The sequence below is a fragment of the Trichomonas vaginalis genome, chromosome I, assembly GCF_026262505.1.
Source record: "Trichomonas vaginalis G3 chromosome I, whole genome shotgun sequence".
NCBI lineage: Eukaryota > Parabasalia > Trichomonadida > Trichomonadidae > Trichomonas > Trichomonas vaginalis.
Window position 1 is genome coordinate 8,041,723 of NC_067203.1, and position 24,940 is coordinate 8,066,662.

The 24,940-nt window shown below is 32.5% G+C and overlaps 14 protein-coding genes across 14 annotated transcripts, besides 8 other annotated features; 6 read left to right on the plus strand and 8 right to left on the minus strand.

The window, feature by feature from the left end:
- Positions 1–3,652: part of a mobile genetic element that runs on past the window's edge.
- Positions 1–7,209: part of a mobile genetic element that runs on past the window's edge.
- TVAGG3_0949910 (uncharacterized protein) lies at positions 439–669 on the minus strand (the record flags this gene model as incomplete). The annotated part of the gene is made up of 1 exon (XM_051253209.1): positions 439–669. One exon carries the CDS (start codon positions 667–669, stop codon positions 439–441), a length of 231 nt encoding a protein of 76 aa, XP_051078783.1.
- Positions 2,873–4,297, minus strand: TVAGG3_0949920 (phage tail repeat-like family; the record flags this gene model as incomplete). The annotated part of the gene is made up of 1 exon (XM_051253210.1): positions 2,873–4,297. A coding segment is annotated over one exon (1,425 nt), but the record flags the coding sequence as incomplete, so codon positions are not given.
- On the plus strand, positions 4,763–5,347 carry TVAGG3_0949930 (uncharacterized protein; the record flags this gene model as incomplete). Its single annotated transcript, XM_051253211.1, has 1 exon — positions 4,763–5,347. The coding sequence occupies one exon, from the start codon at positions 4,763–4,765 to the stop codon at positions 5,345–5,347; it is 585 nt and encodes a 194-aa protein (XP_051078785.1).
- On the minus strand, positions 5,352–5,594 carry TVAGG3_0949940 (serine threonine-protein phosphatase family; the record flags this gene model as incomplete). The annotated part of the gene is made up of 1 exon (XM_051253212.1): positions 5,352–5,594. The coding sequence occupies one exon, from the start codon at positions 5,592–5,594 to the stop codon at positions 5,352–5,354; it is 243 nt and encodes an 80-aa protein (XP_051078786.1).
- Positions 5,613–5,975, minus strand: TVAGG3_0949950 (uncharacterized protein; the record flags this gene model as incomplete). The annotated part of the gene is made up of 1 exon (XM_051253213.1): positions 5,613–5,975. One exon carries the CDS (start codon positions 5,973–5,975, stop codon positions 5,613–5,615), a length of 363 nt encoding a protein of 120 aa, XP_051078787.1.
- Positions 7,210–8,213: 1,004 nt separating the features above from the next.
- Positions 8,214–8,251: a mobile genetic element.
- A 367-nt stretch (positions 8,252–8,618) lies between these two features.
- Positions 8,619–13,213: a mobile genetic element.
- On the plus strand, positions 8,867–9,427 carry TVAGG3_0949980 (organellar and viral DNA polymerase type B; the record flags this gene model as incomplete). The annotated part of the gene is made up of 1 exon (XM_001290023.1): positions 8,867–9,427. The coding sequence occupies one exon, from the start codon at positions 8,867–8,869 to the stop codon at positions 9,425–9,427; it is 561 nt and encodes a 186-aa protein (XP_001290024.1).
- TVAGG3_0949990 (uncharacterized protein) lies at positions 9,509–10,225 on the minus strand (the record flags this gene model as incomplete). Its single annotated transcript, XM_001290022.1, has 1 exon — positions 9,509–10,225. One exon carries the CDS (start codon positions 10,223–10,225, stop codon positions 9,509–9,511), a length of 717 nt encoding a protein of 238 aa, XP_001290023.1.
- TVAGG3_0950000 (uncharacterized protein) lies at positions 10,391–10,651 on the minus strand (the record flags this gene model as incomplete). The annotated part of the gene is made up of 1 exon (XM_001313197.2): positions 10,391–10,651. The coding sequence occupies one exon, from the start codon at positions 10,649–10,651 to the stop codon at positions 10,391–10,393; it is 261 nt and encodes an 86-aa protein (XP_001313198.2).
- Positions 10,697–11,125, plus strand: TVAGG3_0950010 (uncharacterized protein; the record flags this gene model as incomplete). The annotated part of the gene is made up of 1 exon (XM_001313198.2): positions 10,697–11,125. The coding sequence occupies one exon, from the start codon at positions 10,697–10,699 to the stop codon at positions 11,123–11,125; it is 429 nt and encodes a 142-aa protein (XP_001313199.2).
- TVAGG3_0950020 (uncharacterized protein) lies at positions 11,387–11,989 on the plus strand (the record flags this gene model as incomplete). Its single annotated transcript, XM_051253214.1, has 1 exon — positions 11,387–11,989. A coding segment is annotated over one exon (603 nt), but the record flags the coding sequence as incomplete, so codon positions are not given.
- A 29-nt stretch (positions 13,214–13,242) lies between the features above and the next one.
- Positions 13,243–14,546: a mobile genetic element.
- On the minus strand, positions 13,323–14,450 carry TVAGG3_0950040 (Mariner transposase; the record flags this gene model as incomplete). The annotated part of the gene is made up of 1 exon (XM_051253215.1): positions 13,323–14,450. One exon carries the CDS (start codon positions 14,448–14,450, stop codon positions 13,323–13,325), a length of 1,128 nt encoding a protein of 375 aa, XP_051078789.1.
- A 24-nt stretch (positions 14,547–14,570) lies between the features above and the next one.
- On the plus strand, positions 14,571–14,813 carry TVAGG3_0950060 (uncharacterized protein; the record flags this gene model as incomplete). Its single annotated transcript, XM_051253216.1, has 1 exon — positions 14,571–14,813. The coding sequence occupies one exon, from the start codon at positions 14,571–14,573 to the stop codon at positions 14,811–14,813; it is 243 nt and encodes an 80-aa protein (XP_051078790.1).
- Positions 14,814–15,875: 1,062 nt separating this feature from the next.
- On the minus strand, positions 15,876–17,012 carry TVAGG3_0950070 (glycosyltransferase family; the record flags this gene model as incomplete). The annotated part of the gene is made up of 1 exon (XM_051253217.1): positions 15,876–17,012. The coding sequence occupies one exon, from the start codon at positions 17,010–17,012 to the stop codon at positions 15,876–15,878; it is 1,137 nt and encodes a 378-aa protein (XP_051078791.1).
- Positions 17,013–17,550: 538 nt separating this feature from the next.
- Positions 17,551–17,587: a mobile genetic element.
- Positions 17,588–18,763: 1,176 nt separating this feature from the next.
- Positions 18,764–18,801: a mobile genetic element.
- Positions 18,802–20,210: 1,409 nt separating this feature from the next.
- Positions 20,211–24,940: part of a mobile genetic element that runs on past the window's edge.
- On the plus strand, positions 20,471–21,289 carry TVAGG3_0950110 (phage tail repeat-like family; the record flags this gene model as incomplete). The annotated part of the gene is made up of 1 exon (XM_051253218.1): positions 20,471–21,289. The coding sequence occupies one exon, from the start codon at positions 20,471–20,473 to the stop codon at positions 21,287–21,289; it is 819 nt and encodes a 272-aa protein (XP_051078792.1).

The window sequence follows — 24,940 nt, forward strand, 5'->3', positions numbered from 1 at the left end:
AGATTCTCATTTCGTCAAATTTGTCTATTAGACCATCAGAACCTTTATACTGCCCATGAAAATATACTGCGAACATAAATGCGTTAGTTCTATTTGAAAACAAAAACTCTTCTAAATCCTATTGCCTTTGCATCTGAAGGACTTTGAAGCCAACGAATTGGATAGTCAAACCTGTATACTCGGGATGAAATTTCTTCATCTGAAATAGTCCTACCAGCATTTGTAAAGATATAGTCTAACGGTTTTGTATCTGCTACTTTTGTTCTTTTTTTTCAACCTGAAGCATTTAATATATGTAAAAATATATTGTTTTAAAATGGTATGCCATTTCATATTTCTCATCTAACAAACAAGTTTCCAACGGTCTTCTCCAACAAACTCAGCGTACATTTCAAATAAAATTTAAAAAATGTCACTTTTTAAAAAATAAATTTTACTTCATGCAATGTTTAACACATCGAAAGGCATGTCCATAAGACGTTCTTCTTCTAACCTCTCTAGTCTGTTTGGATAATTGGCACGTGCTGTTTCCAAATCCATTTCGTAGCGAAGACCAGACAATTTGTCATAGACTTTTATGGGTCTTCCCTTCCTATATTTAAAATTCTTCGAAACTCTCCAACCATATCTTTGCAACTCTGCTTTTATTCTAGCAGATTTTCTATCCATTCTATATGGGGGCATTTTTATAAAAATAAAAAAATATGTTTTTTTTTCTTTACTTTACATAACCGCCTGCTGCCATAAGTCTTTGACGCCAACCCATACCAGCTATGAAGGTTGACTTGGTTTAGTTTCCAAACTAAACTTTGGTTTTGGTTTATCTTCAGTTTTTGGTTTTTCTTCTTCTATCGGTTTTTCGTCATTTTTCGGTTTCTCTGACTTTACTTCACTTGCAGGAACAGTTGTGTCGTCAACATCTTCATAAATATCATATGCCATTTGTTTTTGTTTTCCTTTCAACTTTTTGTGTTTGTTGTAAAGTTTAGAATATTTCGACTCTAAGTCAATGAGATGTTCTATAATGAACTGTTGGTCAGTGAAGAATACCTTCCCATCTGTTGTCTCGAAAGCTCCTTCAGACTTCAATATTTTATTTGTGAGAGTCTGTTTCTTTTTTGAGATACTTGCCGTTCCATTTTTATGAAAAGTGACTTTGTAGTTAGGGTTTGTATTTCCAGACCTGGCACTTTCTATTATTGAATTTTTCTCTTCATCTGTAAGTTCTTTGACAGGTTTTGACAATGGTTCTGAACTTTTTGTTTGTTGGTTGTCAAATCTACCGTTTCAACTTCTTCGGTCATTTCATCTCAGTAAAAAATTTTAGTTTGGTTTGTTTTCAACTGGTTGTTGTTGTTTTTTTAAGTCGGTCTAAAACTTCCTGAGGTATAGGAAGAACTTGACAAACACGTTGTGTAACTGCTGGAAGCCGACAAATCCATCTTGAACCCATTTGTCTCAATGCTGTATTGTTCATTTCATCTCAGTAAAAAACTTTACATTCCCCACGTTTGAGGCGGTTGAGGTTGGTTATTGTTTACCCATTGTTGTGCATGGTTATATCCTCTGTTAAAGAATCTTTCACCTTGGTCCATATAGTGTCCTGCTTGGTTATAGTAGTCATTTGCTTTGTTATAATAGTTTCCTGCTTGTCTTCCTACATTGTCCATCCATCCTTGAACTTTTCTCTCTTGTTTCAGGATTTGGAATAAGATTTGTTGCATCTCGTGCTACATCCCAACCTTTCTGTACAGTTTGTATAATAGGTTGTGCTTTCTCTTTAAGTATACCTAATGTACTCAAAATCTTCCTTCCAACTCCAAATACACCTCTGGCTATTGTTCCCACTGCGGGCAAAATCTGGATGCAACTCCTGCTAATGCGCCAAATAAACCCATTTCTTATAGGGTAAAAAATGACGAATCCAAACAAGGACCCCTATGTTTCTAAAGCGACAAAGAAAGCACTCATGATAAAATCTTTAGTTCAACACCAAATGCTTTGGTTTATGGATATCTTGGAAAACATTCCGAGAGTTAGAACAGATGGACCACCATACTGGCTAATATTTGTCGGTCAAAACACAAGATACTGTGAAGCCATACCATTATGGTCCAAAAATATTTTAGATGTGAAAACTGCTTTGACAATATTCGTTGACAATACCATCAACAAAACTGACATCTGACTGTGAAAGTTCTTTCAAATCAGATGATGTAAAAAACTATCTGCGTTCAAAAAATGTAAACCAATATTTCATTGTCGACCAAAACCATTCTGCTCTTGGTGTCATTGACGGTTGTATAAAATGTTAAGAGACTTAAACCAACCACAAGGTGGTGAAGCAAATGAAATGTCATATGACGACAAATATAGACACTTCTCCATGGCAAAGATGAGACAAGTTTTAAATATTTACAATAGCCGTAAACAAAAAGGTTTGGGAAACCACTCCCCCGAAGAAATGAAAAACAACCCTGACTTAGAGAAAGACTATATATTTAATAATTTAGTCAAAAGAGAGACAAACAAGAAAGAATGCCGGGCTTCAAACTTCAGAAAAGGTGACAAAGTAAAAATAGAAATACCTAAACGCGACCCATATGAAAATTACTATTGACTATGACAACAATGGGAACCCGACAGGTACTCACATTCGTGTTCGTAAAAATAGAAGAAAGTATACAAGAGAATATTATGAAGTTTTAGGCAAACATGGCAAAATGTACACACTGCAAGCAGAAGATAAAACTACTATTGTCAGACCTCGTTTCAAACTTGTCAAAGTTCAAGGTGGTATACTTTCAAAGACAGTTCCTAACAAATATAAGACAACTCCTGACGAATATGCTAAAGAAGTTGAAAATGACGACTAAGCAATTCTATACCATGCGTAAACTGTCATGTAAGGTGGCATGTAGTCTTTACTTTGTCCCGTTGTTTGCGTATATCCTGAAACGCGATGTGTATGGATTCCTCCTCCCTCAGTGTTATTCCAGTAACAATTTATAGCAAACTTAACGTCCTCTTTAACATCATATCCTTTACCTTTTGTCATTCCTGACCAATCCCAAAATCTATGACTATGCAAACCTGCTTGAGATGTACTTAAATCTATGTAGTGACTGTGTGCAGGTAAATTTTCACCTGAAATCGTTTTACTTCCACCTGTTTCCTTTGAAGAGTTTGCACAATACAAAAACCTGTCGACTATTTGAGTCCAAGTTCCAAAACCAAGTACTACTTCTGGTCTGGTAGAGTTCATTGACGTATAAATAGAGCCTATAGGATATAATGTTTGAAGTATTTCTGTCTTTAATGTTTGAAGCTCTTTTTTGTCTGCTTTCTTGTCATATAAATCTTGAGCAGTGAATTTAATATTATATTCATCCTTCATGACATAAACATCTTTACATCTAATGTTTCTCATCGTCGTTATGTCGTCATCCGATGTTAAACCTTGTGGAAAGTTAGGAGGTTTACAATATAATGCATCCCCACCAGTTTCTTCAACCGTTCCTTCAATACTTTCTATAGCAACAGTTGTGAAGAAATCATGTGTATGAGTCTTATTTGCTTTCTTCTCTAACTCATCGTTAACATAAGTTTTATCTGCTTTAAGGTCTAAACATCCTGAAACCCATCCTGTATCGGCTTTAGTTTTTAAAATCTTCGATGTCCATCCATGATACCATTCAACCCTTTCTATAATTTCATTATCTTTTTCATCCACATATTCCTTATCTGCTTTCTTCTCTAACCTACTCGCCACACAATCCTTATCCGCTTTCTTTTCAAGGCTAACGTTTAAGTCTGTTATTTCAGATATAGAATGTCTATGTCCAACGGCACTTTTCCTGTTTAAGGTTTCTTGTAAGTTTGTAATATTTGCAATGGTATGTGTATGTCCAACGGCACTTTTACTGTTTAAGGTTTCTTGTAAGTCTGTTATTTCAGATATAGAATGTCTATGTCCAACGGCACTTTTCCTGTTTAAGGTTTCTTGTAAGTCTGTTATTTCAGATATAGAATGTGTATGAGTCTTTTTAGAATATTCGTTTTCAGCTCTTGTCACTTCACTTGACATTTTATTGTCAACATATGTTTTGTCTGCTAGTTCAGGTTGAGTATGTTCTTTTGTTGCATAAGCATTGTTAGCTCTTTCTTCTTCTTTTGCTATTGCATCGTCTACATATTCTTTGTCAGCTTTGTTGTCAACATCTGCTTTCAAAAGAAGTTCATTTATAGGTTTCTCGTTTAAAGTTCCTTTTGTTGGATTTATACAGACAGTATGGTTCTTATTGTCTTGAAACAGAAACTCATCTGTCATTGGGTTTAATGTCAGTTTTAAGTTTCCTTCTTTCAATGACTCAGATATCTTAGAATAGTTTGAAAAGTTTGTTGTGTTCTTATTTAGAGCTTGCATAATGAGTTGTCGGTTGTGTTGTATTTCTCTCATGGAAGCAATATCTTTCGACATTTTTATTCTAGATAAAATATGCTTCCAATAGAAAAAGAAAATTCAAGAGTTGCTACAACTAAACCATTAGATGAACTTTTTACTAATGTCGGTCAAAAGTTTGAGACAGAGACCGTAAAGCATGAAGGCTATCGTTTTGACTACCCATTAAGATGGCTAAGAGACCCATCTGTCACAAAAGCTATTGGCTTTCGTAGAATGAAGTTTGTGTCTGTAGAAGATAAAAGTTTTCCATTTATTGTAAGGTTTCATATAGATTATATATCTGAAGGGATACGAAAAATGTGGGAAGAAATTGAGCTAATACAAGTTGACCTTTCATCTTCTCTACAGACTGCGTTAAAAAATATAGAAGATAAAATAAATTCATGTTATGCAAAATATGCTGATGAATATGCAAATACCGAGAGCACACTTTATGTGAGAATTGTATATGACAAACAAAATTCACAAGTGTCATTTCAAATCTACGAAAACAATCCAAATAAAGACGAACAAATATATACAGAATTCACTGCAATGTCATGGTATTATTTGCAAAGAATGTTAAATCAGAAAGTCGAACTTCCTTTAGCAAATATTTACAGTCGATATGCAAGAGATGAACCATATTTATTTAAAGATGTTTTCGACCCAGCTGCTATTATTGTTCATGCTTCATTTTCTGGCGCCCAAAACTCTTTCTTATGCTTGGCAAATGACTTTTACGAAAAACCTACAAAGTTATACGAACCACCAAGTGGAAGTATTTCAGACTTTCAAGTATGGTTTACTACAGATGGAAGAAAAAGAATAATTCCATTATACCATGCGTTTTACTTAGAACTTAGTTTCATATACAACTACTATCGAACGGTAAAAATATAACTTTTTAATACGGTTGAGGTGTTGGATTTGGTTGCCAACTAGACTGTGGTGCAGGTTCAGGCTGTTGTATAACAGGAGCTTGTTCTTCTGGTTCAGGGTCTTTAGGTATAATACCAACAAACTGACCTACCCTTTTACCAATATTTTTGACACCGTTCCAAATTCCTCTTCCTACGGTTTTTATTCCATTCCATATACCTCTTCCAACATTTCGAAAGAAGTTTCCTATCTTACTGAAGAAACCCATTTTACTATATGTAAAAATCTAATGTCCGCCTAGTCTCTTACGTTTCCTGTTGAGTTCCATAGCATTCTTTAACTGGAGCTCATACATTCTGTTTCTCCTCTGGTAGAAAACATATTCTGGGTCAACTCCTGTGTTCGCGTCATCTGCATAAAGTTGTTTATATCCCACTTCAGGGTTTGTATAAAACTCTTTCCATCTCATATTTGCATACCATGGTGGCAAACCTAACGCAGCGTCATTTGACATGGCAGTTTGCATTTGTACATCTGTTGGCACTTGACCATAGTTTGCCATTGCAGTTTGTATTCTAACTTCATTTGGAATATTCTCTGGGTTTGGTTGTCCAGGTTGCTGTGCATTCGCTAAGTTCTGTGCGTCCATTTAATATTAGATAAAAATATCTCTTACGAGTACATATACTGAACATTTGCAGGCATTGGTTCATCTTCATATTCTCTGTACTTTTCTGCCACGTCAAAGAAATAAATGACACAATGGAAAAAACCTAAAACAAGTAGTCCTATTTCAAACCACATTTACTTACTAATAAAATTTCTTTGTTATGACACTTTCTCCGGTTTATAGGACCTCTCTCATATTCTATCTTGTCATATATAAACTCATAGTCATGTATGTCCTCTAACCATCTCATAACGGTTTCCAAACCACTTTTATCGGATGTAAAGTAAAAGCATGGATGGTTATGTATAACGTCTAAAGTTTCTAAAGAGTCTCTCAAAGTCCAGTCTACTTGGTATTGAAAATCCCATGTGTTATAGAACGGCGGGTCCACTATAAAGAAAACATTTTCCTTGTCTTTATATTTTTCATACAACTCTGTCCAATAACATCTCACAAACTCTATACCCTCAATATATTTTTCTATGTCCTCTTTGAAAACATTTGTATAGTTAAGATATAAAACTTTTGACATAAGTGTTTCAATGTCATGAACTCTTATAGAACCACTATATAATAGTCTAGCAGATATACTATCCCAGTCTATATATTCTGCTTTTTTCAAAACCTCTCTCACAATATTTTTCTTATCTAATGGTATACGTTCCATCTTACCTATAGGTATCTTTTCTTTTAACTCTTTCAATATATTGTTTGTGTCTGGAATATGTTTGAGACGGTCCATATAGTTGTCGAAGTCATTGCATATAATCTTTGAGTCTGGGAATATTGTATGACATAAATGGGATATATAGAAACTTCCACCGAACAAATCTACAAATGTTAGACCATTCGGTAGTTTCTTAAGTTCTCTCAATATAATATCTTTACATTTACTCTTATTTCCAAAGAACGGTAACGGTGGTTTTGTAAAATTCATTTATATATAATAATAAAAATGTTTTTACCCGAAAAGTGACAGAAAAGTGACAAAACATGAAAACATATATAATTTGTGAAAAGCGACACATTATATAATGTTTTCGACCCAGAAGAAGGCTTCTTCCCAGAAGCAATGGAGGAAGAAGAAGAGTCCTCCGAATTCACACCAGAAGACTAACAATTTTCCGAATAAAAACTTCATTTATACTAAACATCTTCGGGGCTAGAGGGCACGAAGTGCCTGGAAGCCCCACTACCTTTTTTTTTTAATTTTCTAATATATAACTATTTTATATAAAAATCAAATTCAATGATCTTAAAAGCGAATGATAAACCTCAAAATTTACGAATATAATGAGTGGGAATATAATGCTTATCTATCATAAAACCATATGAAATATCAATTTTTGCTTTACGCCTAATTTTTGACGACAATTAGCAAAAAATGTTAAATGTTAACACTCAGTCCATTTGAATATGAAAAAGAAAATTGACTTTGATTAAATGTTTTTATTTATCATGCAATTCTTCTTGCGACCAAAGATTTGAATAAAATTTCAAAAAATAAGATAGCTTAAAAAATAATGTACGGTAGTGTTTACTAATAGATGAATAGTATATAAATTCTATTAAAATGGATTTGATCCAAAAAAATATAAAACCAAAAATAATTGTTATAATTTAAATGAAGAAGTAATTTAAAACGATTTTATTTATGATCAAATTTTATATATTTTTTTGGATCAAATCCATTTTAATAGAATTTATATACTATTCATCTATTAGTAAACACTACCGTATATTATTTTTTAAGCTATCTTATTTTTTGAAGTTTTATTCAAATCTTTGGTCGCAAGAAGAATTGCATGATAAATAAAAACATTTAATCAAAGTCAATTTTATTTTTCATATTCAAATGGACTGAGTGTTAACATTTAACATTTTTTGCTAATTGTCGTCAAAAATTAGGCGTAAAGCAAAAATTGATATTTCATATGGTTTTATGATAGATAAGCATTATATTCCCACTCATTATATTCGTAAATTTTGAGGTTTATCATTCGCTTTTAAGATCATTGAATTTGATTTTTATATAAAATAGTTATATATTAGAAAATAATATGAGTTTATGTGATATTATTTTTCAGAAGATTTTGTGTTCTTCTTCAAAATTTTATTTTTTTATTAAAAAGAATTTTTACAAAATATACATTTACTTTAATTAATATTTAAAAACGTGCTCTATCAAAAGTTCCAAAAATTCAATATTTTAGCTTTTCTGAAGTGTCACTTTTGATGAATTTCTGTTTACAACACAATGATGTTCCACACCCATGGTGGGAAAATTATATTTGGAACTGAAAAAATATTCAAAGTTTGAACCAGCTGTTTAATTTAGCAAGATTTATGCAAACACTAAATGCGTTAATTATATTCATCTTTCTTGGAAAAATAATGTAACGAATTGAAGAACAGAACGAAAAAGTGTAATTGTCAATATTATTACAATTGTATAAAAACATATTTTTAAATTATATGGCTGGTGAAATGGCGTTAGGGTTGTTAGATTCCCGACGATAGGTGTCTTGGAAGATTTGCCTGGTGTCATCATAGTGTCTTTAAATCAAAAATTTTATTTTGGAGTTAGTTTTATTGATTTTTCAATAAAAAACATTTCTAAAACAAGAAAATATAAAGCTCATTCTGAACAGTATTTATGGCAAAACCATTTTATCTCCTATTGAGTCAAAAATAACCATAGTAGATGACAAAGATGCTATAAGATATGCTATAAGAAATTACAACCATATAGTGAAGTTCGAAGGTTTGGATGGTTCAGATAAAACTATTTTCAAGCTAACGAAAAGCATTTGCAGACACTTTAACTTTTGCCCACTGGTGTAAATATTCTATCAATGTCAAAACGTATTATGAATGAAGTGTTTTGCACGATTGAAGACTTAGGATTAAAAGCATTTTATCAGGATACAGATTCGATGCACATTTACAATGAAGACATACCACGTTTAGCTCATGAATTTAAGAAGAGATACGGTAGAGAACTTATTGGTAAAACATTAGGTCAATTTCATAGCGACTTCGCAGAAATAACACCTGGAAAACAAAGTTTAGCATACAAGTCAATATTTTGTGGAAAGAAGACCTACATAGACTTACTCACTAACGATTTAAATGAAGTTGCATTTCACTGCAGAATGAAAGGCGTGAAGCAAGATGTTATTGCTTTAACCGCTAATGAAATGTTTCCTGACTCTGTTCAGTGTTTCTATGATGAAGATAAAGGTTTAATGGTTCCGCAAGGAAAATTTGACAAAGACTCTGAGTTCAGTGTTATGCAGTTATATAAAGCACTTTATGACGGTCAAGAGATTGGATTTGACTTATGTAAGTCTTCTAGTCCTTGCTTTGCTGAAAAGTTTAACTTCTCAATAACGACTAAAACAAGCTTTATTCGTAAGTTGAAGTTCTGAGGTCATTTATTTTTGTCAGCAGTGAGACCATTCATGATAAAAATAAGCCGCTAGCGGCAAGGGCGAAGCCCATGTGGTCATTTACAATACTGCGATGGTAGAGTTTAAGAGTTGTGCTTCAATGTAGAGACAGTCCTTATGGTCTGGAGGTAAGAACACTGGGCAGTTATGGTCATGAGTGGAGAACATGTCTATCCAAAACTCACGATTGAAGCCAGTTAATTTATAGTATTTAGGGTTAGGAAGTGGTGAAGTTCTTGTATGACCAATGAACTCATTTTCAACGCCCTTACTTAAGTTTGAATATAATATAGCTTGCTTTCTATCCCAAATGCCAGGTGTTACAATCTTTGAAAATTCATTTTTCCTCGGAAGCATTGCATCATAATTGAAAACATTCTTGAAATCATCACTTGGTTCAGAGATTTGAAATCTTATACGTAATGGATTTTCTTTCTTTTTAGCGACTTCATTGAATGGTGAGAATACAACAAACTGACAGTCATGAGTTCCATCTTCATTTTCATTAAATTCATAATGAAAGTCTATAAGTTGTGGCTGACTACCTTCTTCTTTCAGTTGTGCAAGAAACTCACGTAAAGGCTGTAAAGTTTGTACTTCAATGTTAAACTTTTTCTCGAACATTTCATTAAATGAAATCATACATTGCAACAATGTTGTATCGTCTTTAAAGTATTTGTATATGTGAATGTTTTGGGCGCTTAAAGACTGTTCGTCATTTTCTATCTCGACTTGAAGTATAAAGTCAACTTTCCTAAATGCACGTGTTATATACATATTTGTTATGCCAATATATTTTTCTTCATTTATGTTCACAATCCAGTCTGTTGGAAACTTAAACGTTACTCTGTTCCCCTTTATTTTGACGTCAGGGTTTTCACTACTGAACGCAACAGATAAAGGTATTTGTCTATACATTTAGTTCCAATAAAAATAAACCATTTACTCTTTCTTCACTTCAGCTTCTTTAGCTTTTGCTTCAGCTTCTTCTCTAGCTTTCTTCGCCAGCAAACGTGGGTTCTTCTGTCTTCCAGCAGCTAATGCAGCTAGTTGTTTTTCACTAAGTTTTCTCTTTGGTCTCTCTGGCTTTTGTTCTTGTTTTTGTTCCTTCAGTTCGGATAAAATTTGCTCGCGAATTTCTTTCTTCAATGCTTCAACATCTATGACCCCTTGGGTCTTGTCCGTAGGACTTGTCTGAGTCATTTGACTGCAGATAAAAAACAAAATTAAAACTTTAACCGATGTAAAATGAGCTTGTCAAAATCAGAGCGAGAGTCTATTATATTAAATGACGCAAGAGGAATACAACATCCTTTCTATTATGTAAGTCAGAGTAAAGATGGTAAAATATACGTAAGAAAAAGAAAGGTTCCATTAGCGAATGCAGAGAGCGACAACATTAAGGTGCATGGCACCGAGGGTGAAGCCCATATAAAACCTTCTATTCAAACTGAAAAGTCAATAGAACAAGAAGAAAAGAAGCCAGATGTTCTTTCAATAACGAACCAAGAGCTTATTGCAAAGTTCGTGAATTTCATTGAAAAGCAAACCGAGTCAAAGAACCCTGACCCACCAGTGAAAGAAGTTGAGACAAAAGAGAATGTACAGTTCATTGAAAATGTCAAGAAACAACTTCCACCACGAATGCCAAGAAGAAGAGTGAGAATAATGAAGTAAATAGATATTTTTATCTGAAGTAAATACATGCAGAACTAACAGTTAAACGAATTTACTCCAGCAGAGCATATTCATCAGATTCGCTCATATTTCGATATCATAGACAATGCAGTTCAAATTGGTGACACTAATAGAAAATATTCTGACGCAAAGATTCCATCACAACCTGGAACTGCTAAAGATAACACATGGGTAACATTCAATCTCTCACCTCCTGGTGAAAATATGTTGGACCTTTACAATACATTCATTACGTATAAAATGGAAGGTCAATTTATTGCAGATAAAGAAATTGGTTCAGGTTCCAATAAAACAAACCCACCAGGATTTTGGATTGGTTTCGATGACGCTTTCTATGCAGTTGCTGGATATCAAATCCTTGCAAATGGTCGTATCGTATATTCTCAAGACAACGCACGAGAAGAAGCATATATAACTTCAAACTCACAAACTACCGAACAAATAAAGAAAGTAGATGTTTTCTCAAAGACTCGACATGAAGATGTATGGAGTCATTCGGGAACATGCAGAACAGGACAAATTGTTAGTGGTCCAATTACAGCAGGAAAATCATTTGATTTTAAGCTTCGTTTAAGAATTCCTGTTAGAAAGTTTTTACCATTAGAAGCTATAAGATTTATTCCTGCATTTGCTGGTAACATTCAGCTTAAAGTAAAGTTCAGTAGCGACGCATTACAATGCACATCTATATCTGTAAATGATATCATTGCTTTCAATCCAACTCTTAAAGTTGCATTTGCTTCAGATTCAAATCCACCGACAAATAAATTTGTTCCATGGAATGAACCATTCACTATGATAACGAAGGCAATAGAAGCTAGTGGAACAGTTACTATTACAACTGTAACCCAGCAACTATTTCGAACAAAGATGGATTTTAATGAATGTTTCATTCATCCAAAGTCATTCTCTTTAGACCCTAACATTTATACAGAACTTGTAGAACATTATACAAACGAGGCTTTATGTTTTCCTGTTAAAGTTATGGATTGGATTCCTATGGACGGTTCATTCTCAAAGAATACAGATAGTTCAAGTGCAACATTTACAGCAGCTTATACGCCTATTAATGTTAAAAGTATTTGGGCACTATTTAGAAAGAAAGACAACTATTATGTTAATTTTGAGAACCCTAAGTTTAAATATCTTCAGCTTTCCATGGGAGCTTATGGAAATATGCCTGCAGAACCTGAAAAATCATATGGACCTGTATTTTATGAAATGGTTGCGAACGCTTGCAATACAAACAATGATATGATTGAATTTAATGAAGATGTTATGAGGTCATTGGTGGATGATGGTAGTGTGGAACATAAATGGGATAGCTATGACAACACACATTTCTTATGTGGTTTTCCAACTGAAGTGGACTTTTGCTTCCAGCAAGGTCAAACATCTACTGCTCCAATAACATACAAATTGTCTGTTAAAGGACCTATTGAACTAGCAACTGAAAACGTACCAAAGCCACTTATTGGATTTATGAGGGATTGTTGCTTTGCAATACAAGTAAGACAGTCAGGCATACCAATAATAAGACTTGACGACTATAACTTAGCAACTGACGACAGTGAGGAATAAAGGATGAACGTTTATTTTTAAAGCTTATAAATGAGTTCTTCATCAAGCTCTCGTGAACCTTCACCATCTATGAAACAAACTTTACCAAACGATTATGGAGCACCTATTGAATATTTCTTACGAGCTGCACAATGGCAAAGAGCAGTCTCACCAAGGTTAGGTGTTCCACCAGCTCCTGTCAAAAATAGCATTTGGTCAAGTCCTTATATAAGATATGGTCTCCCACTAGGTTTGCTAGCTACAGCAGGAGCAGTAATGATGTTGAAAAGAAATAAAGCAAATGTTGTAAATAATACTGAAGTAGCTGAAGTTAAACAAACTCCGACACCATCGCCAAAACCAACGCCTTCACAAACAACACCTTCAATGACTCCTGAACCTATGGAATTACAAACTCCTGTTCAAAAGTCAACTCCAAAACCGACTCCAACATTTAAACCAGAACCTACACCACAAATAAATCGTAAAACTCCTGCGTTTCCTTACTGAAAAAATAACGTTATTTTTATTTAATATAGGGTGTCCAAAGGTGTGTTTAGCACAAACCTGAATACTGCGAATAGAAATAAACAAGTTACATATATATAAAGTTTATTTAAATATAATCACCATTGGATTCAATCACGCGTTCGCAGCGATCGATCCAGGCTTGAAAGACACGCTTTAAATCATCATGAGAAAATTGCTCAAATTGCTCTCTTACAAAATTTTCAAGATCATCTGGACTCGCGAATTCGCGTCCTTCAGCTCTCTTTTTTAGCGTGCCGAATAAATAAAAGTCAGAGGGTGCAATATCAGGTGAATAAATTGGGTTTGGAACAACTTTGACATTGTTTTCCACCAAGTAATTCATTACCTTATGACTTTTGTGAACTCTTGAATTATCAAAATGAATTGCAAACTTTTGTTTTTGTTGTTTGGATTTCTCAAACCCATCAGAATTGATAATTTGAGTAAGAACATTGTCAATTAGATACTGAGCATTCATCGTATTAGGTTTTTGAAGAATATCAATTGCGATGATGCCATTCACGCCCCAAAAAACCGACAACATCATCATTGGTGTGTCAATTTTTTTCTTCGGGAATGTTTGCAGATTTTCATCCTTCGGGATCCACATGATTTTGGCTTCTGTTGCATATTGAAACCAAGACTCGTCCCCTGTTACTAAAAAGCGAAACTTCTTGGATTGATACGCACCCAATATAGAGAGGAGCTCTTTCGAAGATTGGACTCTAGATTTTTTTTGAACTGAATTAAGGTTGTGCGGAACCCAACGTGTATACGCTAGTTTGTAGTTCAAATAATTGTGCAGATAATAACTGACTGTTGTACGTGGTATCTTTGTCATCTCCTCTATCCTTCTGAGTGATGCTCTTGGGTCTTCATCTAGCGCTTGAAGAATTGCTTTGATTTTTCTTTGATCCGGCGATTTTTTGTCAATTTTTATGATGGGCGCCTTTTTGTTCATGAAGTAATACATCCTAACATGATACGTTACAGTGGAATAGCTAGGAGCATCCATACCGAAGCATTTTACCAATGTCTCGTAGATTTTTTTACAGTCTTTGCATTTTTTTGCAAGAGCGAGGATGTTTTCTTTATGATTCATTAAAAAAATGAAAAAAATCCCGCCAAAATTTCCCGCGAAACCGCCTCTTGTCTCAAAATTCATTTTATATCCCGGCATGGCGCCAAAATACAACATACTCATCATATACATATATTCATATTTTTTATTATATATTTATAATCAGCATATATCTCCTTTAATAGTCTCATATAGAGCGCTGTGCTAAACGCACCTTTGGACACCCTATATTAAAATTTTTATTTGATTGAAATGACGACTAAAGTCACTGAAGCAATGAAACAAAAGTTTTTGGTAGAATACATTAAATCAGGAACTATTCCAGAAGGTTTTTACATTCATACTATGAAGGATGGTAGAGTTCAGTTTAGAAAGATAAAGCAACCATTAGATAAAGAAGGAATTTTGAGAAAGATTAAACTTCATGAGGACAACATTGCTGAACTTAAGAAGAAGTTAGAAGAGTTGGAGAAAGCAATGAATTCAACAGGGTAGAAATGAGGTTAGAAATCGGGTTAGATCTCACCACTTCACCTAAATTTATTTTTGTGCTATGTTTTCATACGTGTGAGGGTGGTGATATCATTTATTTTTTATTTTATTTTTTAAAATTATTTTTATTTTATTTGGATGTAATGACAGAACAAAAGCAACTCATACAAATCAAAACATATAACAAACATACATTTAAACATTTATTCTTCCTTCCTGAGCATAACATGTTCTTTCAAATACATCCGAGACCAGTTGACTTTTCATTGACTGTTTATAAAGATAGAAATAGTTATATCATTAAACCATACGATGACGAAGGTAAGTTATGTAAATTGTACGTTAAGAAGTTAGAGAAAGTTTATGGCTTCAAGTATGACTACAATAGGGTTAACACTGATGATGAAGATATTGAGGAAAATTTATGAGAACATTAGTGAAGTTGTTAGTGAGAACGATAGTGAGGTGAAATTGTTGGCGGCTTTGTAAATATTTAAGGTTAAGTTAGTTTTTGCGTTCATGTTGTAAAATATACGTTAACGGTTTTGTAAAGTGTCAAATTCACAAGTATTGGGTAAGGTGGAACGCAGTGCCACCATACCCAAGACTTGTATACTAACTAACTAGCGAACTCAAAGAAAGATATAATGTGTCATTCAATTACACATTATATAATGTTTTCGACCCAGAAGAAGGCTTCTTCCCAGAAGCAATGGAGGAGGAAGAAGAGGAGGAGGAAATACAAGACTCTATCCAAGAAGAGTCCTCCGAATTCACACCAGAAGACTAACAATTTTCCGAATAAAAACTTCATTTATACTAAACATCTTCGGGGCTAGAGGGCGCAACGCGCCTGGAAGCCCCACTTACCTGACCTTATCTGATTGAAAATCACCAATCTAGACTTCGGATTTCAAATTGATTCGTATCAGATTTTATTTCTCATTTTCACACAAAAGAGGTCTTATTAAATGATAAAATAAGCAAAACAACAAAGTGATTATTTATTAGTATTTATATTATTTGTTAGAATCAAAGTAAAAGATATAAATAATTAACATACAACTAAAATCTTAGAGAATCTTTGGGGAATTCTTTCCCATCGAGATAAGGCTTTAAATACCTAATTGACTTCATGATTTTGTCTATTTCAGCATTATAACTGGAGCCACCCCACCACATTGAATAAGAAATTGAAGGATTTTTGATTGAAATGACATGAACTCCACAAGAATAAAGAGCTCCCATGCACGACAAATCATTGTAGGCACCTAATATTTCAACAACAACGCATCCTTTCTTTAAACATACACATCTAAACAAGTGAGAGCCATTTCCTGAGATCATAAGTTTTATTGCTGCCCAGATTTTGCCACATTCAATTAAACTTTGCCTATCCTGTAAGCATTCCCAATTATATTCAGGAAAGCTTGATTTTGCTGTACTCACCATTTGGTCAAAGTTTATAATCTTTCTTGTTGCTTGTCTTTGGTAGAAAGCATACTTTGTTTGATTTATTTGTGAGAGATTTAAGTGCTTATGCACAAAATCTCGAATTAATTGAATAGGATATCCAATATAGTCTGCATTGACTAATGGTCTATAAGGGAAATAAACCGAGTTGCAATGTATTAACTCATACTTTTTCATCCTAAATATCCGATTTTCTTTTGGTACCCCTAAGAAATCAAGCATTTCATGAGCAATTGGAATATTTGGAATGTTTAAGATTTTATGTGTCAAAATCACATCAATAGGAAGTAATAATAAAGGTCCCATATAGTCTAGAATCCAATGTCCATATCTATCTGAGTCTCTCCCAACGGCAATTGCTTTATCATATGATGCTATAACTTTTCCTTCTCCTGGTTTCTTTGTAGCAACAAACCAATCATTTTCATCGGGAATGATAAAATAATCGTTAGTAACAATTGCCGAAGCATGATTTATATATACATTACGCAGCAACGCCATTGTACAATTAAAAATATCGAAGTAGTGTGGTAAAATTAGTGGTTGATTGGGGTAGTTTTCTTCTTTACTTTCCCAAGCGCCATTTTTCGTGAGTTGGGCACCTCCATAGTCATTTTTATGTATAATAATAGACTCTGAGATAATGAACTGACTTGGAATATATCTGATTAGCTTTGTATTCTTAATTTCATTAAGATAAGGATACCTCACCATTTGGTTAAGTGACATTTGTAAGAAAAAATCACTTCCTTTATTCATGAAGTAGCATACTAAGATGAAAATAACTTCTTGTATCATTAATAAACGCTGAGCGCTCATTAATGAAAATATAGCACTGTAAGAACTATCGTTGCTTTTGCATTCAATATGTGGAAAATGGAATTATCATATAATATAATGGTAAAGAACATGTGTTCATTTTCGTAAACTATTCAAAAGCAAGACTATAATGAAGAATTTTCAATCAGTTATTTTTTTATTTGAGAAGAAATTTAAGTAATGAATTTAATAAATGTTTGATGTATTTTTTAGAGAAGTTTAGAGATTGAAGCCTCAATATATAAAAAATATTTATACCGTTTTCAAGTATTTAAAATTTCAGTACTTTTTACATTCATGAAAATTATTTTATTTTGATTTATGGATGTTTTATATAAATTTATAAATGGAAGTCTCGATTTTAACAAATTATTGCAAGATTTAATGGCGCACTTACACCCATATGACATAGAATTCAATTATGTTATTTAAGGTTAGTTTTCAATTGTAATAAACAGAAATTCATCAAAAGTGACAGCTCTCAATTTTTTGACATTTGTAAATTCTAAATTGAATGAGAAAAATGAAATAATACTAAGCATAATACAATATTCTAGATTTAATTATAATTAGGAAAAAGTTAGTTTTGAGAGTACTTTTCATAGGCATATAGAATGAAATCTTCTGAAAAATAATATCACATAAACTCATATTATTTTCTAATATATAACTATTTTATATAAAAATCAAATTCAATGATCTTAAAAGCGAATGATAAACCTCAAAATTTACGAATATAATGAGTGGGAATATAATGCTTATCTATCATAAAACCATATGAAATATCAATTTTTGCTTTACGCCTAATTTTTGACGACAATTAGCAAAAAATGTTAAATGTTAACACTCAGTCCATTTGAATATGAAAAAGAAAATTGACTTTGATTAAATGTTTTTATTTATCATGCAATTCTTCTTGCGACCAAAGATTTGAATAAAATTTCAAAAAATGATAGCTTAAAAAATAATGTACGGTAGTGTTTACTAATAGATGAATAGTATATAAATTCTATTAAAATGGATTTGATCCAAAAAAATATAAAACCAAAAATAATTGTTATAATTTAAATGAAGAAGTAATTTAAAACGATTTTATTTATGATCAAATTTTATATATTTTTTTGGATCAAATCCATTTTAATAGAATTTATATACTATTCATCTATTAGTAAACACTACCGTATATTATTTTTTAAGCTATCTTATTTTTTGAAATTTTATTCAAATCTTTGGTCGCAAGAAGAATTGCATGATAAATAAAAACATTTAATCAAAGTCAATTTTCTTTTTCATATTCAAATGGACTGAGTGTTAACATTTAACATTTTTTGCTAATTGTCGTCAAAAATTAGGCGTAAAGCAAAAATTGATATTTCATATGGTTTTATGATAGATAAGCATTATATTCCCACTCATTATATTCGTAAATTTTGAGGTTTATCATTCGCTTTTAAGATCATTGAATTTGATTTTTATATAAAATAGTTATATATTAGAAAATAATATGAGTTTATGTGATATTATTTTTCAGAAGATTTTGTGTTCTTCTTCAAAATTTTATTTTTTTATTAAAAAGAATTTTTACAAAATATACATTTACTTTAATTAATATTTAAAAACGTGCTCTATCAAAAGTTCCAAAAATTCAATATTTTAGCTTTTCTGAAGTGTCACTTTTGATGAATTTCTGTTTACAACACAATGATGTTCCACACCCATGGTGGGAAAATTATATTTGGAACTGAAAAAATATTCAAAGTTTGAACCAGCTGTTTAATTTAGCAAGATTTATGCAAACACTAAATGCGTTAATTATATTCATCTTTCTTGGAAAAATAATGTAACGAATTGAAGAACAGAACGAAAAAGTGTAATTGTCAATATTATTACAATTGTATAAAAACATATTTTTAAATTATATGGCTGGTGAAATGGCGTTAGGGTTGTTAGATTCCCGACGATAGGTGTCTTGGAAGATTTGCCTGGTGTCATCATAGTGTCTTTAAATCAAAAATTTTATTTTGGAGTTAGTTTTATTGATTTTTCAATAAAAAACATTTCTAAAACAAGAAAATAAAACGATAAAATATTTATATTTTATATAAGGATCTTATATATTTAAAATAAATATCATTTTATTTTTTTCATTGGTGTCAGTCAAACCATAATACACTACTCAAAAATTCAATGTGTCTTGTGGTTTCAAAAGACACCTTCAAATTGAACGATAGCACAGACACTATTGAATTTTACCCATTTTATTTAGTTTTTACCCTTTTTATTTTTAAGAATTAATGACTGAAACAGCCGTTTTGCTATGACCTCAATCACTTTTATTTATTATTTTAAATATTATTTAATTTTATTATTTGAATAGGCCAACTTATATTTGAGAAGCTCAATTTGAGACCACTTAATACATTGAAATATCATAAATATTGAAATATTAAAAAGTGTATTTCAAAATATTGAAATTATAAAAATTTATAATACTGAAATTGAGACAAATTAATAAATTCAATGTGTTTTTTTGAAATAGCTCTCAAATATTATTTTTTTGTTTATTTAATGATGAATAAATATGATTGCTTTAGTCAATCATAAAAACTAATTTAAGTTTAAAATAATGAAAGGATAATTTGATCGTTTTTTAAAATACAATTATTTTTGATGATTTGCAAGAATCTTTGAAAAGAATATAATATAAGTTCTATTTTTGTAAAATTTATCCAAATCATCTATTACATAAATTACGATTAAAACGATGAAAGAACCAAAACGTGTGTTTTGTGTTTTGTTGTTGCGTTTTGGATGCGGGATCCTGTTATTTCCGAAATCGACAAAAAATTTGGAAATTTAATTTCCGAAATCGAAATTATATTAATGTTTTTAATATTCTTATATCAAAAGGTTTAAAGTTCATTAAGAGAAAAACAATTCTTCTTCTTCAATCTATTGGCGCATTTATTTCTACACGCCAATAAGGAAGGGAAAATTATAAGACACCATGGTGTCTTCAAAACGCTAATTTTTGATATTTTTAACAACCCTAAATGGCGTTATATTTCTGGAAATGTCATGTTTGCAATATTAGATAAGCAAAAAAAAAAAAAAAAAAAAAAAAAAAAAAAAAAAAAGGGAAGTGGGGCTTCCAGGCACTTCGTGCCCTCTAGCCCTGAAGATGTTTAGTATAAATGAAGTTTTTATTCGGAGGACTCTTCTTCTTCCTCCATTGCTTCTGGGAAGAAGCCTTCTTCTGGGTCGAAAACATTATATAATGTGTCGCTTTTCACAAATTATATATGTTTTCATGTTTTGTCACTTTTCTGTCACTTTTCAGGTAAAAACATTTTTATTATATATATAAAATGAATTTTACAAAACCACCGTTACCCTTCTTTGGAAATAAGAGTAGATGTAAAGATATTCTATTGAGAGAACTTAAGAAACTACCGAATGGTCTAACATTTGTAGATTTGTTCGGTGGAAGTTTCTATATATCCCATTTGTGCCATACAATATTCCCAGACTCAAAGATTATATGCAATGACTTCGACAACTATATGGACCGTCTCAAACATATACCAGACACAAACAATATATTGAAAGAGTTAAAAGAAAAGATACCTATAGGTAAGATGGAACGTATACCATTAGATAAGAAAAATACTGTCAGAGAGGTTTTGAAAAAGGCAGAGTATATTGACTGGGATAGTATATCTGCTAGACTATTATATAGTGGTGCTATAAGAGTTCATGACATTGAAACACTTATGTCAAAAGTTTTATATCTTAACTATACAAATGTTTTCAAAGAGAACATAGAAAAATATATTGAGGGTATAGAGTTTGTGAGATGTCATTGGACAGAGTTGTATGAAAAATATAAAGACAAGGAAAATGTTTTCTTTATAGTAGACCCGCCGTTCTATAACACATGGGATTTTCAATACCAAGTAGACTGGACTTTGAGAGACTCTTTAGAAACTTTAGACGTTTTACATAACCATCCATGCTTTTACTTTACATCCGATAAAAGTGGTTTGGAAAGTGTCATGAGATGGTTAGAGGACATACATGACTATGAGTTTAGATACGATAAGATAGAATATGAGAGAGGTCCTATAAACTGGAGAAAGTGTCATAACAAAGAAATTTTACTAGTAAGTAAATGTGGTTTGAAATAGGACTACTTGTTTTAGGTTTTTTCCATTGTGTCATTTACTTATTTGACGTGGCAGAAAGATATAGAGAATATGAAGATGAACCAATGCCTGCAAATGTTCAGTATATGTACTCGTAAGAGATATTTTTATCTAATATTAAATGGACGCACAGAACTTAGCGAATGCACAGCAACCTGGACAACCAAACCCAGAGAATATTCCAAATGAAGTTAGAATACAAACTGCAATGGCAAACTATGGTCAAGTGCCAACAGATGTACAAATGCAAACTGCCATGTCAAATGACGCTGCGTTAGGTTTGCCACCATGGTATGCAAATATGAGATGGAAAGAGTTTTTATACAAACCCCGAAGTGGGATATAACAACTCTATGCAGATGACGCGAACACAGGAGTTGACCCAGAGTATGTTTTCTACCAGAGGAGAAATAGAATGTATGAGCTCCAGTTAAAGAATGCTATGGAACTCAGAAGGAAACGTAAGAGACTAGGTGGACATTAGATTTTTACATATAGTAAAATGGGTTTCTTTGGAAGAATAGGAAACTTCTTTCGAAATGTTGGAAGAGGTATATGGAATGGAATAAAAACCGTAGGAAGAGGAATTTGGAACGGAGTCAAAAATATTGGCAAAAAGTAGGTCAGTTCGTTGGTATTATACCTAAAGACCCTGAACCAGAAGAGCAAGCTCCTGTTATACAACAGCCTGAACCTGCACCACAGTCTAGTTGGCAACCAAATCCAACACCTCAACCGTATTAAAAAATCATATTTTTACCGTTCGATAGTAGTTGTATATGAAACTAAGTTCTAAGTAAAACGCGTGGTATAATGGAATTATTCTCTTTCTTCCATCTGTAGTAAACCATACTTGAAAGTCTGAAATACTTCCACTTGGTGGTTCGTATAGCTTTGTAGGTTTTTCGTAAAAGTCATTTGCCAAGCATAAAAAGAGTTTTGTGCACCAGAAAATGAAGCATGAACTATAATAGCATCTGAGTCGAAAACATCTTTAAATAAATATGGTTCATTCTCTTGCATATCGACTGTAAATATTTGCTAAAGGAAGTTCGACTTTCTGATTTAACATTCTTTGCAAATAATACCATGACATTGCAGTGAATTCTGTATATATTTGTTCGTCTTTCTTTGGATTGTCTTCGTAGATTTGAAATGACACTTGTGAATTTTGTTTGTCATATACAATTCTCACATAAAGTGTGCTCTCGGTATTTGCATATTCATCAGCATATTTTGCATAACATGAATTTATTTTATCTTCTATATTTTTTAACGCAGTCTGTAGAGAAGATGAAAGGTCAACTTGTATTAGCTCAATTTCTTCCCACATTTTTCGTTTCCCTTCAGATATATAATCTATATGAAACCTTACAATAAATGGAAAACTTTTATCTTCTACAGACACAAACTTCATTCTACGAAAGCCAATAGCTTTTGTGACAGATGGGTCTCTTAGCCATCTTAATGGGTAGTCAAAACGATAGCCTTCATGCTTTACGGTCTCTGTCTCAAACTTTTGACCGACATTAGTAAAAAGTTCATCTAATGGTTTAGTTGTAGCAACTCTTGAATTTTTCTTTTTCTATTGGAAGCATATTTTATCTAGAATAAAAATGTCAAATGAAACAGCGTCTATGAGAGAAATACAACACAACCGACAACTCATTGTGCAAGCTCTAAATAAGAACACAACAAACTTTTCAAAACTATTCTAAGATATCTGAGTCATTGAAAGAAGGAAACTTAAAACTGACGATAAACCCATTGACAGACGAGTTTCTGTTTCAAGACAGTAAGAACCATACTGTTTGTATAAATCCAACAAAAAGAACTTTAAACGAGAAACCTATAGATGAACTTCTTTTGAAGGAGATATGACAACAAAGCTGACAAAGAGTATGTAGATGCAACAAGAGACTATATTCTCGCATGGACAGATAGAACATACCCACAAAAACATCATACACATAACATCTATGACGTAGATGAACTACCAGCAATGTTAGATGACAAAGCAGATAAAACATATGTTGACAATAAAATGTCAAGTGAAGTGACAAGAGCTGACAAAGAATATTCTAAAAAGACTCATACACATACCATATCTGATATTACAAACTTACAAGAAACCTTAAACAGGAAAAGTGACGTTGGACATACACACGATTTCTTCGCAACTGTTGGTATAGAAAATATTGAAGGAACGGTTGAAGAAACTGGTGGGGATGTATTAAATTGGAAACCTCCTAACTTTCCACAAGGTTTAACATCGGAAGAAGACATAACAACGATGAGATACATTAGATGTAGAAATGTCTATGTCATGGAGGATGAAAAAAAAGTTAAATTCACTGCTCAAGATTTATATGATAAAAAAGCAGACAAAACAGAGCTTCAAACATTAAAGACAGAAATACTTCAAACATTATATCCTATAGGCTCTATTTACACGTCAATGAACTCTACCAGACCAGAAGTAGTACTTGGTTTTGGAACTTGGACTCAAATAGTCGACAGGTTTTTGTATTGTGCAAACTCTTCAAAGGAAACAGGCGGAAGTAAAACGATTTCAGGTGAAAACCTACCTGCACACAGTCACTACGTAGATTTAAGTACATCTCAAGCAGGTTGGCATAAGCATAAATTTTGGGATTGGCACGCCTTGAAAAAAGGTAAAGGATATGATGTTAAAGACGACGTTCAGTTTGCTATAAATTGTTACTGGAGTGACACTCAGGGAGATGGAAACCATACACATCGCGTTACAGGATATACACAAACAACGGGACAAAGTAAAGACTACATGCCACCTTACATGACAGTTTACGCATGGTATAGAATTGCTTAGTCGTCATTTTCAACTTCTTTAGCATATTCGTCAGGAGTTGTCTTATATTTGTTAGGAACTGTCTTTGAAAGTATACCACCTTGAACTTTGACAAGTTTGAAACGAGGTCTGACAATAGTAGTTTTATCTTCTGCTTGCAGTCTGTACATTTTGCCATGTTTGCCTAAAACTTCATAATATTCTCTTGTATACTTTCTTCTATTTTTACGAACACGAAGGTGAGTACCTGTCGAGTTCCCATTGTTGTCATAGTCAATAGTATTTTCATATGGGTCGCGTTTAGGTATTTCTATTTTACTTTGTCACCTTTCTTAAGTTTGAAGCCTGGCATTCTTTCTTGTTTGTCTCTTTTGACTAAACTATTAAATATATAGTCTTTCTCTAAGTCGGGGTTGTTTTTCATTTCTTCGGGGGAGTGGTTTCCCAAACCTTTTTGTTTACGGCTATTGTAAATATTTAAAACTTGTCTCATCTTTGCCATGGAGAAATGTCTATATTTGTCGTCATATGACATTTCATCTACCTCACCACCTTGTGGTTGATTTAAATCTCTTAAGATTTTTATACAACTGTCAATGACACCAAGAGCAGAATGGTTTTGGTCGACAATGAAATATTGGTTTACATTTTTTGAACGCAGATAGTTTTTAATATCGTCTGATTTGAAAGAACTTTCACAGTCAGATGTCAGTTTTGTTGGATGGTATTTGTCAACGAATATTGTCAAAGCTGCTAAGATATCTAAAATATTTTTGGACTGTAATGGTATGGCTTCACAGTAT